The 13162-nt window shown below is 45.1% G+C and overlaps 1 protein-coding gene across 1 annotated transcript in view; it reads left to right on the top strand.

Moving 5' to 3' along the window:
- The first annotated feature begins 3882 nt into the window (after positions 1 to 3882).
- KPNA3 (karyopherin subunit alpha 3) overlaps positions 3883 to 13162 on the top strand; it is a 78951-nt gene continuing 69671 nt past the window's right edge. Inside the window, exon 1 of the mRNA XM_029960927.1 lies at positions 3883 to 4293. Coding sequence (XP_029816787.1) covers positions 3883 to 4293 — 411 coding nt within the window. The remainder of the gene's footprint in view (positions 4294 to 13162) is intronic.

The following is a 13162-nucleotide window of genomic DNA, read 5'->3' as shown; positions in this document are numbered from 1 at the left end:
GAGCCCTTTATTTATTTACTTCTTTTTAGTTTCCTCACCTGGACATTTTAGCTTTTCCAAGCTCTTTTTCTAGCCCTGTGTTGGTCCTAAGAAAGCTCACCTGACCTGGCTGCCAAGATGAGTCAGCAGAAGAGCTCTTTATCCCTCCACACAGTCCAAACAACTGACACTTCCTGGGAAGAGGAATAATTTCTTAGACACTGGAATTTCCTTTGCTGCAGCCAGAGAGGTGGGCTGGGGATTAAATGAGATTGAAAGAACGTTCTTGTGGAGAGTCATTGCTAAAATGCCAGAAATTCAGTATGAAGTGCATAAATAAAACTAAGATCACTATTCCTTAATTCCAGAACATGTCAAGAAAAAGGTTTATATCTTTGTGTATAAGTATTTAGGTTGCATTGTGCCTGCAATTTAATTCAAAATAATATAAGGAGAGCAAAAATAGAAGCCAAGTCACATCCATGGAAAACTCTGGCATGTTTAGCAGATAAGACACTTCCTAGCTTCAGGAAACATGAAGACTTGAGTCATTTTTCTTGGATGTGCTCATTATATTGGCAAGCAGTACATGTTAAAATCCCCATTGTTGAGAAATCTAAATTCCCTTTTGCCTTAAAATATCTGCACTCAGTATAAGAGGACTCATGACCTTTTCATAAGTGAATAATGACTGCAGTAATTCAGTGAGGATTTTGTATGGAAAAAGTGCTACTCCTGGCCAAAGCAAACACTGGCAAAATTGAGATAAGCTGGTGAAACAGGCATTTTTCATGCAAGTTGGTAGCTTGGTAGCTTGTTCCAGACAAAGTCATCTTTTCCTGTGTGTAGGATGGAAACAGTGTTTCCCACTATGAAGCGATGTCAGGAGAACGCATGGAAGGAACGTGAGGCAGCCAAGACCATGCTCAGACTGCTTGTACCCTAGTGCCTGTCACAACTCCATCTCTCCATTGTCTGAGGAATCAAGTCTGAGCAGTCTGAATCACTCATGACTAATTTGAATGTAGTAGTTATAACTCCTAAATTAAGCTCCCTGAGTAGGGAGTGTGAACACGCCTTCAGAAGTTACAGTAAAGGGAGGGCCATCTAATTATTTAAGAGTCTGTATTTTCCCAGAGATTTCTTGAGAAGAGGATTGGACTGCTTATAGCCTGTTCACTTCTCACTCAATTCACTTCTCACCCAATTCATGATCTTTTTTTCATCTGCCCTAAATGCCAATTTTCCCACTAGTATTAAAACAAGTGATGCGCCAGTCATTTTTTTGTTGCAGGCTGACAATTCCAAATTCTGGGAAACTTAGTCTCTACTTAAAAAGCAATGGTCAACATAATCCTGTCAGCTAAAGCCCCTGTGGGGGATGCATGTCACACAGCAAAAGATCTCTGCTGCTGCTGCTTGAATTATTTCCTCAGACAGAGTGAGCAGTAGTGACAGATGGCCTTTTTAGCTTTTCTTGCTGGTTGGAATAAGGAAAAAACCAGAGCTTGCTGGACACTTCTCAACAGCATCAGCACATTGAAAGTTGGGGCCCCAGGGAGAGGAGCCAGACCTGGACCAAACAGTGAGGGCAAAACCAAAATCCTCTGCATTTGCAGAGGGGTGGGAAAGAAAGAGGCAGTGGCTGTAACTGGTGGAAAAGTACACCTCTCCCATTCCATCAGGGCTCTTGTACAGCTCTACCCTAAATATTTTGTCACGGCTCACACAGAAACGCTGAATCAGGTGAACCAGGCCAGGTCTGTCTGTGAGGAGAGGGAAGGGCTGATATTCCCTGCTAACACAGCTGTGCAAGTGGGAAGGAGCTTCTGGGCTAGTGAGTGTTAAACTGTCAAAAATGTTGCTTGTAGCTGCATCGCTCCTCACTGCATTCAGGAGGGTTTTACGCTGCTAAAAAAAAAATATTCCAGTTTTACTGAAATAGCTCTGTCCTTGCTAGACGTGCTTTGCAGGAGAGCACACTGCTATTCCGGTGCTGATAAAGCTGCCCTGTCGTGCAGATAGCCCTAACACTGCTGCTACTCCTTCTCCCCTTCAGAATGGCAATCATATTTCTGCTCCCTCATGCCTTGTCTTCTCCCTAAGAGCCAGGGATGTCAGATCCATCCCGGGGCAACAGCCAGATCCCCCATGTTTGGCTGTCAATTCAGCTCTGCATCCGTCGCTCCACAATGAGCCTCCCGCTGCGGGCAGTTGTGGGGGAAGGTAGACTGTGACCTTGTGTAGCAGCGAACTGCTTAGCTGTGCCTTATTGTTAGTGCCTTATTGTTGCTTTCAAGATTGGTCTGTAAGAAAATAAGTTCCCTTTTAGAAACATCTCTGTTTCTGCCCTTTGTTTCTCTTCCTTCCTTATTTTCCTGTCTCTGAATAAAGCGACGCACATGATTTATACCAGTGCAAACCCTGTTGCATTGACGTAGAAGGATCTGCAGCTGCTGGTGTTAGCTTGACTGGTGAATTGCTCAGTGGCTTGGACTCCTCCTAGAGCCTGGAGTCATTCTGCAACTAGAATGTTATGCTGCAGTGGTCGCTGCCCAGTCGCTCTCTCCAGCTGCATGATCTTGTCCTCATGTGGAGTTGTGCTGGCCTGAAACACACTGGGGAAAAAGTATGATCAGTAATTACGTTGGCTCTGAGGGGAATGAGGATATTAAAAAAATGTTTTTTTCTAGGCAGAAGCCTGAAGTCCAGTCTGTACATTGCTTTTCTATTGAAGATTCAAGAATTCAAGAGAAAGGAAACAGTGTTTGGGAAGTGGGTCAAGATTTCCTCTGAAACACACACAGAGATGTAATTGAGGGTGTCATGTACAGGTACTTCGGCATAATAATATATTTCCCCCATTTTCATGGACACAAGTTACATTACTAATAATTTTTGGATGGAATATCTGCTTCCACACTTCGCAAGGAGAGAAAGAGGCATGGGGGTTACACAGTCCTGGAAGAACAAAAGTGAAATAACTTTTTTGTTTGGACGGGGCCTGAGTTTCTGTCAGGAGCAGAAGTACAGTCTGGGAAAGGTTTTGCAGAGCCATGTGTTTCAGACTAATTCTAGGCTTTCAATCTGTGGCAGACATGGCTTTTGTTATTTTTGGTAATTCCTTCTCTAATGCATTTTGAGGAAGCAAGGTCCTACAATTGAAGTAATTTTGCTTTTCAGTCCATTGAGAAAGTAAAATGTTTTTAATTCCAGTTCCACGAAGCCTAGCTGTATGGCCACATCTTTCATCCCATAAAAGAGCACGAGCAAGCTGCCTGCCTTGCAGACTCACAGAGTGACTGTAGTAGGACACATAATGCACCCATCTGTCTTGTAAGCTGCATAAAACCATCTCTCCTTCACTGATAAGTACCTATTTTTTTTCTATGCCATAAGTGGAAACCATGCAAAAAAGAGAGATGTAGACACAGGTACAATTGCATCCTTTTGAGGACGTTCATCCCCGAATCCTCAAAGAGCTGGCTATTGTCATCACAAAGCCTCTCTTGATTTTTGAATGGTCTTGGGAATCTGGAGAGGTCCCAGCCGACTGGAAGATGACAAATGTTGTCCTGATTTTCAAGAGGGCAAGAAGGACCCCAGAAACTACAGGCCTGTCAGTTTCACTTCAGTGCCCAGTCAAATCATGGAAAATATTATTATGGGAGGTACTGAAAACACCTGGAGGACAATACAGTCACTGGACACAGCCAGCATGGCTTCATGAGGGGGAAATCCTGCTTATCAAACCTGATTTCCTTTTATGACAAGGTAACCCACCCAGTTAATCTAGGAAAGCCAGTTGATGTAATACTTTCAGACTTCAGCAAAACTGTTGCTACTGTCTCTCACAGGATCCTTCTGGACAAAATGTCCAGCACACAGCTGGATAAACACATCATGTGGTGGGTGAACAATTGGCTCACAGATCGAGCACAGAAAGTAACAGTGAATGGTACAGCATCAGATTGGCAACCTCTCACTAGTGGGATTCCACAGGGCTGCATCTTAGACCCTGTGCTCTTCAACGTCTTCATAAATGGCTTGGAGGCAGGACAAGAAGAGATACTGAGCAAATTTGAAGATGATACAAAACTAGGAGGAGCTGTTGACTCCCTCAAAGGCAGGGAGGCCCTGAAGAGAGATCTCGACAAGTCAGAGGACTGGGCAATCACCAACCGTATGAAATTCAAAAAGGGAAAGTGCCGGATTCTGTATCTGGGATGGGCAGCCCTGGATGTTTGTACAGACTGGGGAATGAGATGCTGGAAAGCAGTGGCACTGAAAGAGACCTGGGGGTCCTGGTCAATGGCAAGTTGAATCTGAGTCAGCAGTGCCCTGGTAGCCAGGAGGGCCAACCCTGTCCTGGTGGGCATCAGGCAAAGCATCGCCAGCCGGTTGAGGGAGGGGATTGTCCCGCTCTGCTCTGCACTGGGGTGGCCTCACCTTGAGTATTGTGTGCAGTTTTGGGCACCACAATATAAGAAAATATTAAGCTGTTAGAGAGCATTCAAAGCTGGGCTACAAGGATGGTGAAGGGCCTGGAGGCCTTATGAGGAGCAGCTGAGGTCACTTGTTTTGTTCAGCCTGGAGGAGACTGAGGGGAGACCTCATTGCAGTCTACTAGTTCCTCACAAGGGAAATTGGTGGGGCAGGCACTGATCTCTTCACTCTTGTGACCCAAGACAGGACTCAAGGAAACAGCATGAAGCTGAGTCAGGGGAGGTTTAGGTTGGATATCAGGAAAAGGTTCTTCACCGAGAGGGTAGCTGGGCACTGGAACAGGCTCCACAGGGCAGTGGTCACAGCATCAAGTCTAACGGAGTTCAAGAAGTGTTTGGACAACACTCTCAGGCACATGGTGTGACTCTTGGAGTGTCCTATGCAGTGCCTGGTGTTGGACTCGATGATCCTGATGGATCCCTTCCAACTCAGCATATTCTGTGATTCTATGACTAGTAGTAGCTAAAAGCTTGTTAAAACTTGGAACCAAAACTGATCATAATGTTTTTCAGTACGATCTGAACAATGGGTCTGTGCAAGATAAGCAAGGATCCAGCTCTGTGAAGCACCTTCAGTACTGCCTAGGAAGGAGCTGATCTTGGTCAGGAGTTTCTGGACCCAACAGAGTCACCTGTACAATGACACCGAGCCTTTCTCCTGTGGTGCAGAGGCCAGCCTGGGAGTTAGCTGGAAGAACAAGTCCTCCTGCCAGTTTCACAAGGGGATGATGAGTGACAGCAGAGAGCAGGGACTTGCTTCTTCTCTAGCACTTTACTACTACAGGAGGCTGCAGCAGCCAAACCATGTAAGACCCCCAGGTTCATCCATTCCCCAGGCACTAATCCTCCCACGCACACTCCCCTCCATTGCATCTCCTTGTGAGGCTTCAGCAACCTGCCTACTTGGCATAAAGGCATTACCTTAAATAATATTTAATAGTCATAAAAGTTATTGCGTATAGATACATTATGCCATTTGGATATGTCACTGTTGAAATATGATTTCTAATGCCCTTGATGATGTTAATGAAGAAAAAACCTAATTTTCTTTTTTTAATTGCAGGAAACAAATAGCAATCCTGCTGCTTTCAGATAGGTTGCAAGACCTGCAAAAATAGCTGCTAACAGCACTATTTGCATTTGTAAGAGGCATTCCTCCATCCTTACAGTATATTCTATTGAATTTTTCTAATCATGGTAACCCCTTCATAAATATCCCACAGTGTGGTAGTGGCAATTTAGTCAGCAAGCTTTGGTGGAAGGTGTTCTGGGGAATATGCTGTTTTGGGACAGGGTGACCTTCACAACCACATTTTTAGATGAACCTCATAAAAACCTCCTTAAAAACCTCTGTAAATTAAAAGACCTAATGTAGCAGTCTGCAGGTGACAATGGACAAATTAATGGGAACAAAGGCCATATGAGAGGAAACACAACTTAGGATGCTGATTCACACCTGTAAACTACTGTATTCAAAAGCAGCTAGGATTGAATTCTCCCACTCCTTTTTGGTCCATAAAGAAAGAACAAAAATTTGCACCTATAATGGCTTAATCACTCTTCAAGAAAGGTTCTTGAGGGGATCTGGACAGGGGCAAGGAGAGAAGAGGAGAGCCAGGATTTAAGTCTAGCAGCAGCACCAAGAAGTCTGGCTACAGATGCCCAGGTGCTACTGCCTCTGCTTCTGCTCCTACCAGTACTGTGGGAGTGCCGCTGCATGGCAGAGTCTGCTTCTGCTTCAGTAATGAAATAGCACATAATCAGTGAGGAATCTTGCTAAAATGCCAGTCTATTATTATTATTATTATTATTATTATTATTATTATTATTATTATTGTGGTTGCTCTCTGATAAACCATAAGCATGCCAGTCTCTCCAGCATGCATGCCCAGTGAACTCAGTTGATGTTAATCTTAAGTGATACATTCCTGGGTGTGCTTCAAGTCTTCACACCAGTTTTTTGTTTTGAAAGGAGCAGGACACTTGAGTGGGTCAAGCTGCAGCCTGCCCCAACCCTTCACGAAGTTCAGAGGACTTGTGGTCCCGGGGTTCTTACCTGTGACCTGTAGGTTGGCTCAACAATTCCTTTTCCCTCCTGAAATGTGACCCATCTTGGGTAGCAATCAGTCCTTTCCATTTTTTCTTGAGAGGTTCCCTGTAACTGCTTCAGAGCTTTGATGCAAACACCTTTGTTTGAAATATAAAACAACAGCAGAAGATGCCTTCATAGACAGAAAAAGGCTTGAAGAAGGGTAGAGTAAATAAACAGCAAAAATTAAATATATAATATTGCCACACAGAGAGGAGCTTTCTCCTCAAAATGAAGCAATTAACATGTACGGACTCATTCTGCCGGGCTGGGAGGAAGCAGGAGGCACGTTATTTAAACAAATTGCCATGTAGCCCATGATTATCATTAGGATTCATTCAAACCCAGGCATTCAGTAAAGCTTCTGCTCTGCGGCTGGCTCTATGCTGCCTCTCTATCAGTACCTATTGTTTCATAATCTTGCCATACTCGACGCTTTTTTTATCCCAACCAAGTCTGCCTTGTTTATTACCCTCCCCACTGACTAAGCCAAAGCACTTTAACAATGCAGGGTTTCATTCAGCTCTTTTTCTCGTGTTAGCTGAAAGAGGGATGTCTTCTCCCCTAATTGCAGAGAATCTCTGCAGCCTTGCACTTTCTGTATTGAAAGCTTGTTTAGGGGAAGGCACGGGGATATACATAAACCTGAGAACTCACTGACAGGGGAGATAATTGCTTTCCCTCCAAGCACGGCAGAGCCCTCCTAAACAGCTCTGCACAGACAAGCTTCTGCATGACAGACAGGAATCTCGCACGTGGCTCACCAGCCATGGGCTCTCTTCCTCTGTCCCAGCCAGATGGCTTCCCTCTGCTCACAGCCCCAAAGCTCAGGTGGGCTCTCCAGGATCAGATCTGACTGTTCCTGGCTGTGCTCTGTCTGGGGGCAGATCCCATATGGGGGCTGTGGTTGAGCAGGGCAAGGATGTGCTGCCAAGGGCAGAGCTTGCCCCTTGCACAGACACCACCACTGCATGCTTCCCATTGGGAAAGTATTGCTTTGAGGTGATTCCCCTTCTCCTTTGTGAGAAAATGGGACTTGTCACCAACATTTCCATTATTTTAATTTTTTTCTCCCTCTGTTCTGATTCAGAACAAAACCAACATCTTTCTGTTGCTTTGGGAGCATTGACCTGACTGAGAAGGAATCTGGCTTTCCAGATATCAGGGGGAGCAGCCTGGTCCTCTCCAAGCAGCCTCAGACCTTGCATTACCACTTTCCCCTTGGCTCATCTGCTTCCACATGCTCCAATCTCCCTTGGCATCTTCCCTCACCCTTCCTCCTCTTCCTTGAATGTCTGTGCCTCCCAGCATGGGAGCACATCCAGCTTCTGGGCCACCCCATGGATATGCACACTCACCATCGCTCACCTCTCTCCTTCTGCCAGAAACACACTGCACAACCGCACGTCCCTTCTGCAAGGTACAAAATGTACCATAAACAAATATTTCATATATAATGTGTCTATAAAAATGAAATTTATATAGATAGTATAAATATATATTTACACATGTAGAGCATTTATATATGAAATATATATTAATACTACATAATAACAAACACAAATCTATACTTCTATACTGTGGTCATATATTTACAAAGATATATTGTGGCTACGTAATGTACTTGAGCCACTGGTTTTAGCTCAAATAAGACATTTTTCAGACCAAGGTTTTCACATATGTCCAAGAGAACAAGCCTGTGCCCAGAGGCACATACCTGTGGTTCAGGTACTGACAATGGGGAAGGAGAGGGGATCTCAGAGAAGCTTCAACACAGAGTGGGGAGACCTTTAGCAAGTGCAGGTCCAGGGTTTTGCTTTAAGTTACACCCCTTATGTGAGGGGACAAGGTGCTTCCTCAGCCCACTCCTCAGTCAGTTTGCAGAGGACATCAAGTTGGGTGGGAGAGTCGATCTGCTGGATGGCAGGAAGGCTCTGCGGAGGGACCTGGACAGGCTGAATTGATGGACCAAGGCCAATTGTATGAGGTTCAATAAGACCAAGTGCTGGATTCTGCACTTTGGCCACAACAACCCCATGCAGTGCTACAGGCTGGGGACAGAGTGGCAAGAAAACAGTCCAGGAAAAAGTTGATGGTCAGCAGCCATCTGAACACAAGCCAGCAGTGTGCCCAGGTGGCCAAGGAGGTCCAGAGAAGGGCAACAAAGTTGGTGAAGGGTCTGGAGCACAAATCTTGTGAGGAGCAGCTGAGGGAGCTGGGGTTGTTTAGCCTGGAGAAAAGGAGGCTCATGGGAGACCTTATTGTTCTCTATAGCTACCTGAAAGGAGGTTTTAGCTGGGGAGGAGGAGGGGGTATTAGTCCCTTCTCCCAGGCAACTTGTGAAGAACAAGAGAAAATAGCCTCAAGTTGCACCAGTGAAGGTTTAGACTGGATATTAGGAAAAATTTCTTCACTGAAAGGTTGTCAAGCATTGGAACAGGCTGCCTAGGGAAATAGTTTAGTCCCCATCTCTGGAGGTATTTAAAATACTTGTAGATGTGGCACTTAGGAACGTGGTTTAGGGACTTGGCAGTGCTGGTTTAACAGTTGGACTTAATGATCTTAGAGGTCTTTTCCAACATAAACAATTCTATGATCCTATGTGTTTGTCTGAGTTAAATCAAGAAAAAAATGCTGAGCCATGAGAACCAAAAATAAATCCAGGTATCTAAGAAGAATTGTACCTTCAGTTTGAGCCTTGAGAGGGCAGACAGCTGTGCCAACCTAGCCTTCCTGTCCTAACACTGCTAGAGTTAATACAGGCAGATGAAGCCCCCTAAAGAGAGAGTGAGAGAGGAAAATGTAAGAATCAAAATAGAATTGTTCTGCAATTTCTTTTTTCTGAAGCATGCATATTAACAAGGATGTCTTAAGTCTGTACTCTCTCCAGAATAGAAAGCCACAATAAAATACTAATAAAAGTGTCTTATCATCCCTGAGTGTTGATTTGCCCACTCCACATTTTTGAACTGTATCCCTTGTGAATTTCAAAATTGATTTCCATAGTTTCTGAAATGTCTATACATCACCTATAACTGAATTTCATAGCAATTAACTCCTCAGGACATATCAATTGTGGAAGGGAAGCCTGAAAAATAAGTTCAGGGCACTCCTGAAGATGAACACTGAACAGCTAATCATTAATCATAAGATGCATAATAATAAGGACGGTGATGGCCATTCAAAGACTAGCATATGGCAAACAGTAGTGTAAGTAGTCTTCACTCAGCCCTTTTGATTTTTGCTTTGATTCTTGTTTTGCTTCTTGGAATGTTAATATTGAGAAAGAATTAACTAACAATCATGACTCCATAAGTACAAAAGTATTGTGTTCCTGCAATTAGGATGCTAAAAAAATACAAATAACTTCCTGGCTAGTTATTTTAAAATATTTAAAGTAAAACAGCAAACAGCCATGAAATCAAACACTCCAGTACTTACTGACTGATGTTAACTTATCCAGGCTTGAAAAGGTTTTACTTCCTGGGATGAAATGAACACTCCAATGTGTTGTTGCTGAGATGGGGGCTGACTATGGTTCCTTTGCCACAACTGATGCCACCTGAGTTCAGCTTTCAGCTTCCCAAATTACTTACGCAATCTCAGCTCCCACAAGGGATTAACCTGCCACTCCACGGCCCAACATCTTTCTTGGGGCCAGCTGGCTCTTGGTGTGAAATACACAGCCCTATACACTGCAGTGATTCTCCTCATACCTGCACAAACCTTTCGGAGCTCACCCAACCTTGTGTCTCATGACCTGGCATGACCCAGCATATCATTTCAGGTTATCCATGTTTTCCCGTAAGACTTGAGCTCTGCCCATCATCTCCCTTTGCAGTAGGCCACAAAAGTGCCCTTTGGGGACAGCTGTGTGGCACCTTGCAGCCACTATGACACATCCCAGGCCACCATGTTGGCCCAAAACTAGCTGCCCCTGAGGGTTGGCCCTCATCCCTGGCACACTGGAGAGGACAGACAGCACTGTAAATCGTTGGGGTGGAGGTTTCCAGCTCTGGGGCAATGCTCTATTGCATCTGAATAACTATGACTGGGACAGGATGGAAGGACCAGCCATGGGAACAAGCAGGGCAGCATGGGGTGGTACCTGCCACCCCAGCAAGTACCAGGTGACCTCTGTAAGCATCAGCTAGGCAGGAGTTGCTCCAGGCTCCCTGTGATTGCTGAGGCTTTGGAGACCCTCCTTCAACTTAAACCAGATTTGCCTTCTTCAGCACAAGCCTAATGGGATTGTAAGCAGTTAAATCCCTGTGACTTTCTCAGACAGTGTAATTTTACACAGCCTTGCCCTCTTCTCCTCCCTTCTACTCCACAGCCTTAAGTTCATACAGTTTTCTTTCATTTCAGTTTTGGTTTACTCAAAAGAAAAACAATTACTCTCTAGCCAGTTTAAACAATATCAAATAACCTGCTGTGACCAGACAGAGAAGAAAAATGTGGGAGAAAAATACCCTTCCTTCCCCTGCCAAGTTGCCTTCCAAAGCAATATCTGTTCCTCCAGCTGATTACAGGTGTCAGGTTGCCTCAGGATCTCTTGGTGATTTTATAGAATGATCCATCAAGGAAGCACATAACACAGCTCTGAGCTGAAAGGTTTGTCCAGGCAGCAGACAGATATTTGCAAGCAGAAATACAGCCCGGGCCACGGCCCCTCTTCTGACGGTGGGGTGACTGCTGGAGACCTGGGATGTGTTTCACAGTCCATGTCCTGCCTGGTGACCTGTGAGTTTGGAGCCTCTGCCTGGGCAGAGCACCAGTGCTCATGTGGAGAAAACTTTAGAGGAGGAGGTAATGCTTTACAGGGCACCATCTAAGGAAGGATATTTAATCCATGGCAGCATGGAAACCCAGAGAAGGTCCTTTCCTTTTGGGTAAACTAAAAGTTCTCAGCTTAGTGAAGATAAGAGATAGCTTATAGTTATCAAAATATGGTAAAACAATGTGATTTTTGTATAACTTCATCTTTTGTCACCCAAAGAAGAGGCACAAAAATGCAGTAGTTTTTCCCTACTTTCTTTTCCAGACACACTTACGTTTGCTGTGCATCAGAAACAAGTCCTGTCTTCCAATGGCTTCCTTGTAAACACACCTAAAATCTGGCATCATCAGCAGTTTGCTGTGTCTGTCACCAGGAGACACTTGGTACACTGAAACAGTCACGCTGTTGCGAAACCACTTTGGCATATAATTCAACAAGCGTCGCTGCTCATTTAACCTTTTCTTTCTGTGTTGCGCCAAGAGCCACGAATGATTTTAAGAGGATGACTTGCATCCATCAGCAGTTTCAAAGTACACTGTCTTCTCTTTAAAACAATGAATTTGTGAATAATGGCCAATAATTTCATATTTTATATGTGCTTTTCTGCTAGGTCAAGGATATTTAAAAAGTCTTTGAACCCAGAGCATGTGCGTCTGTTTTAAGAGGCTGAAGGAGATGGGCACAGCCCATACCACCCACACACCTTGCTCAGTCAGGCTTGCAGTGGCTAAAAGAGACAATTTAATCTTTAATCTTCCCACTTTCTCCCCAGTTTAAATCAATATACCAAAAGCAGAGGGGATGCTCTTATGATTTGGCTTAAATCTGCTTCTGATCTGGATAAGCTGAGTCAAGATCAGGCATTTTTACCCCATAGTGTGCGATTTCTTAAATATAAACCCTATCATTTCAAGGAGAAGTTTGAGAAAGGAAAGAAAGGCAAGGGAAAAGTGCAATCAAACAGCACCTACAGGATGGACAAGGGATCAGACCCAGCCAGCACAGGTTTAGGAAGGGCAGGTCCTGTCTGACCAACCTGATCTCCTTTTATGATCAGATGACCCACCTGGTGGGTGAGGGGAAGGCTGTGGATGTGGTCTACCTGGACTTCAGCAAAGCCTTTGACACTGTCTCCCACAGCACTCTCCTGAAAAAGCTGGCAGCCCATGGCTTGGACAGGGGCACCCTGTGCTGGGTTAGGAACTGGCTGGAGGGCCGGGCCCAGAGAGTGGTGGTGAACGGGGCTGCATCCAGTTGGCGCCTGGTCAGTAGTGGTGTCCCCCAGGGATCAGTGTTGGGCCCAGTTCTGTTTAATTATCTTTATTGATGATTTAGATGAGGGGATTGAGTCCACCATCAGCAAATTTGCAGATGACCCCAAGCTGGGGGTGAGTGTTCATCAGCTGGAAGGCAGGAGGACTCTGCAGAGGGACCTGGACAAGCTGGAGAGATGGTCTGATTCCAACGGGATGAGGTTCAAAAGGCCAAGTGCCGAGTCCTCCACTTTGGCCACAACAACCCCATGGAGCACTACAGGCTGGGGACAGAGTGGCTGGAGAGCAGCCAGGCAGAAAGGGACCTGGGAGTCTGGATTGACAGGAAGCTGAACATTAGCCAGCAGTGTGCCCAGATGGCCAAGAAGGCCAATGGCATCCTGGCCTGGATCAGGAACAGTGTGGCCAACAGGACCAGGGAAGTGATTCTTGCCCTGTACTCAGCGCTGGTGATGCCACACCTGGAGTCCTGTGACCAGTTCTGAGCCCCTCAGTTCAGGAAGGACATTGAGGTGCTGGAGTAGGTCCAGAGAAG

Source organism: Manacus vitellinus, unplaced genomic scaffold, assembly GCF_001715985.3.
Source record: "Manacus vitellinus isolate BGI_N305 unplaced genomic scaffold, ASM171598v3 scaffold_2_pilon, whole genome shotgun sequence".
Lineage (NCBI taxonomy): Eukaryota > Metazoa > Chordata > Aves > Passeriformes > Pipridae > Manacus > Manacus vitellinus.
This window is presented reverse-complemented; position numbering and strand designations above follow the sequence as displayed.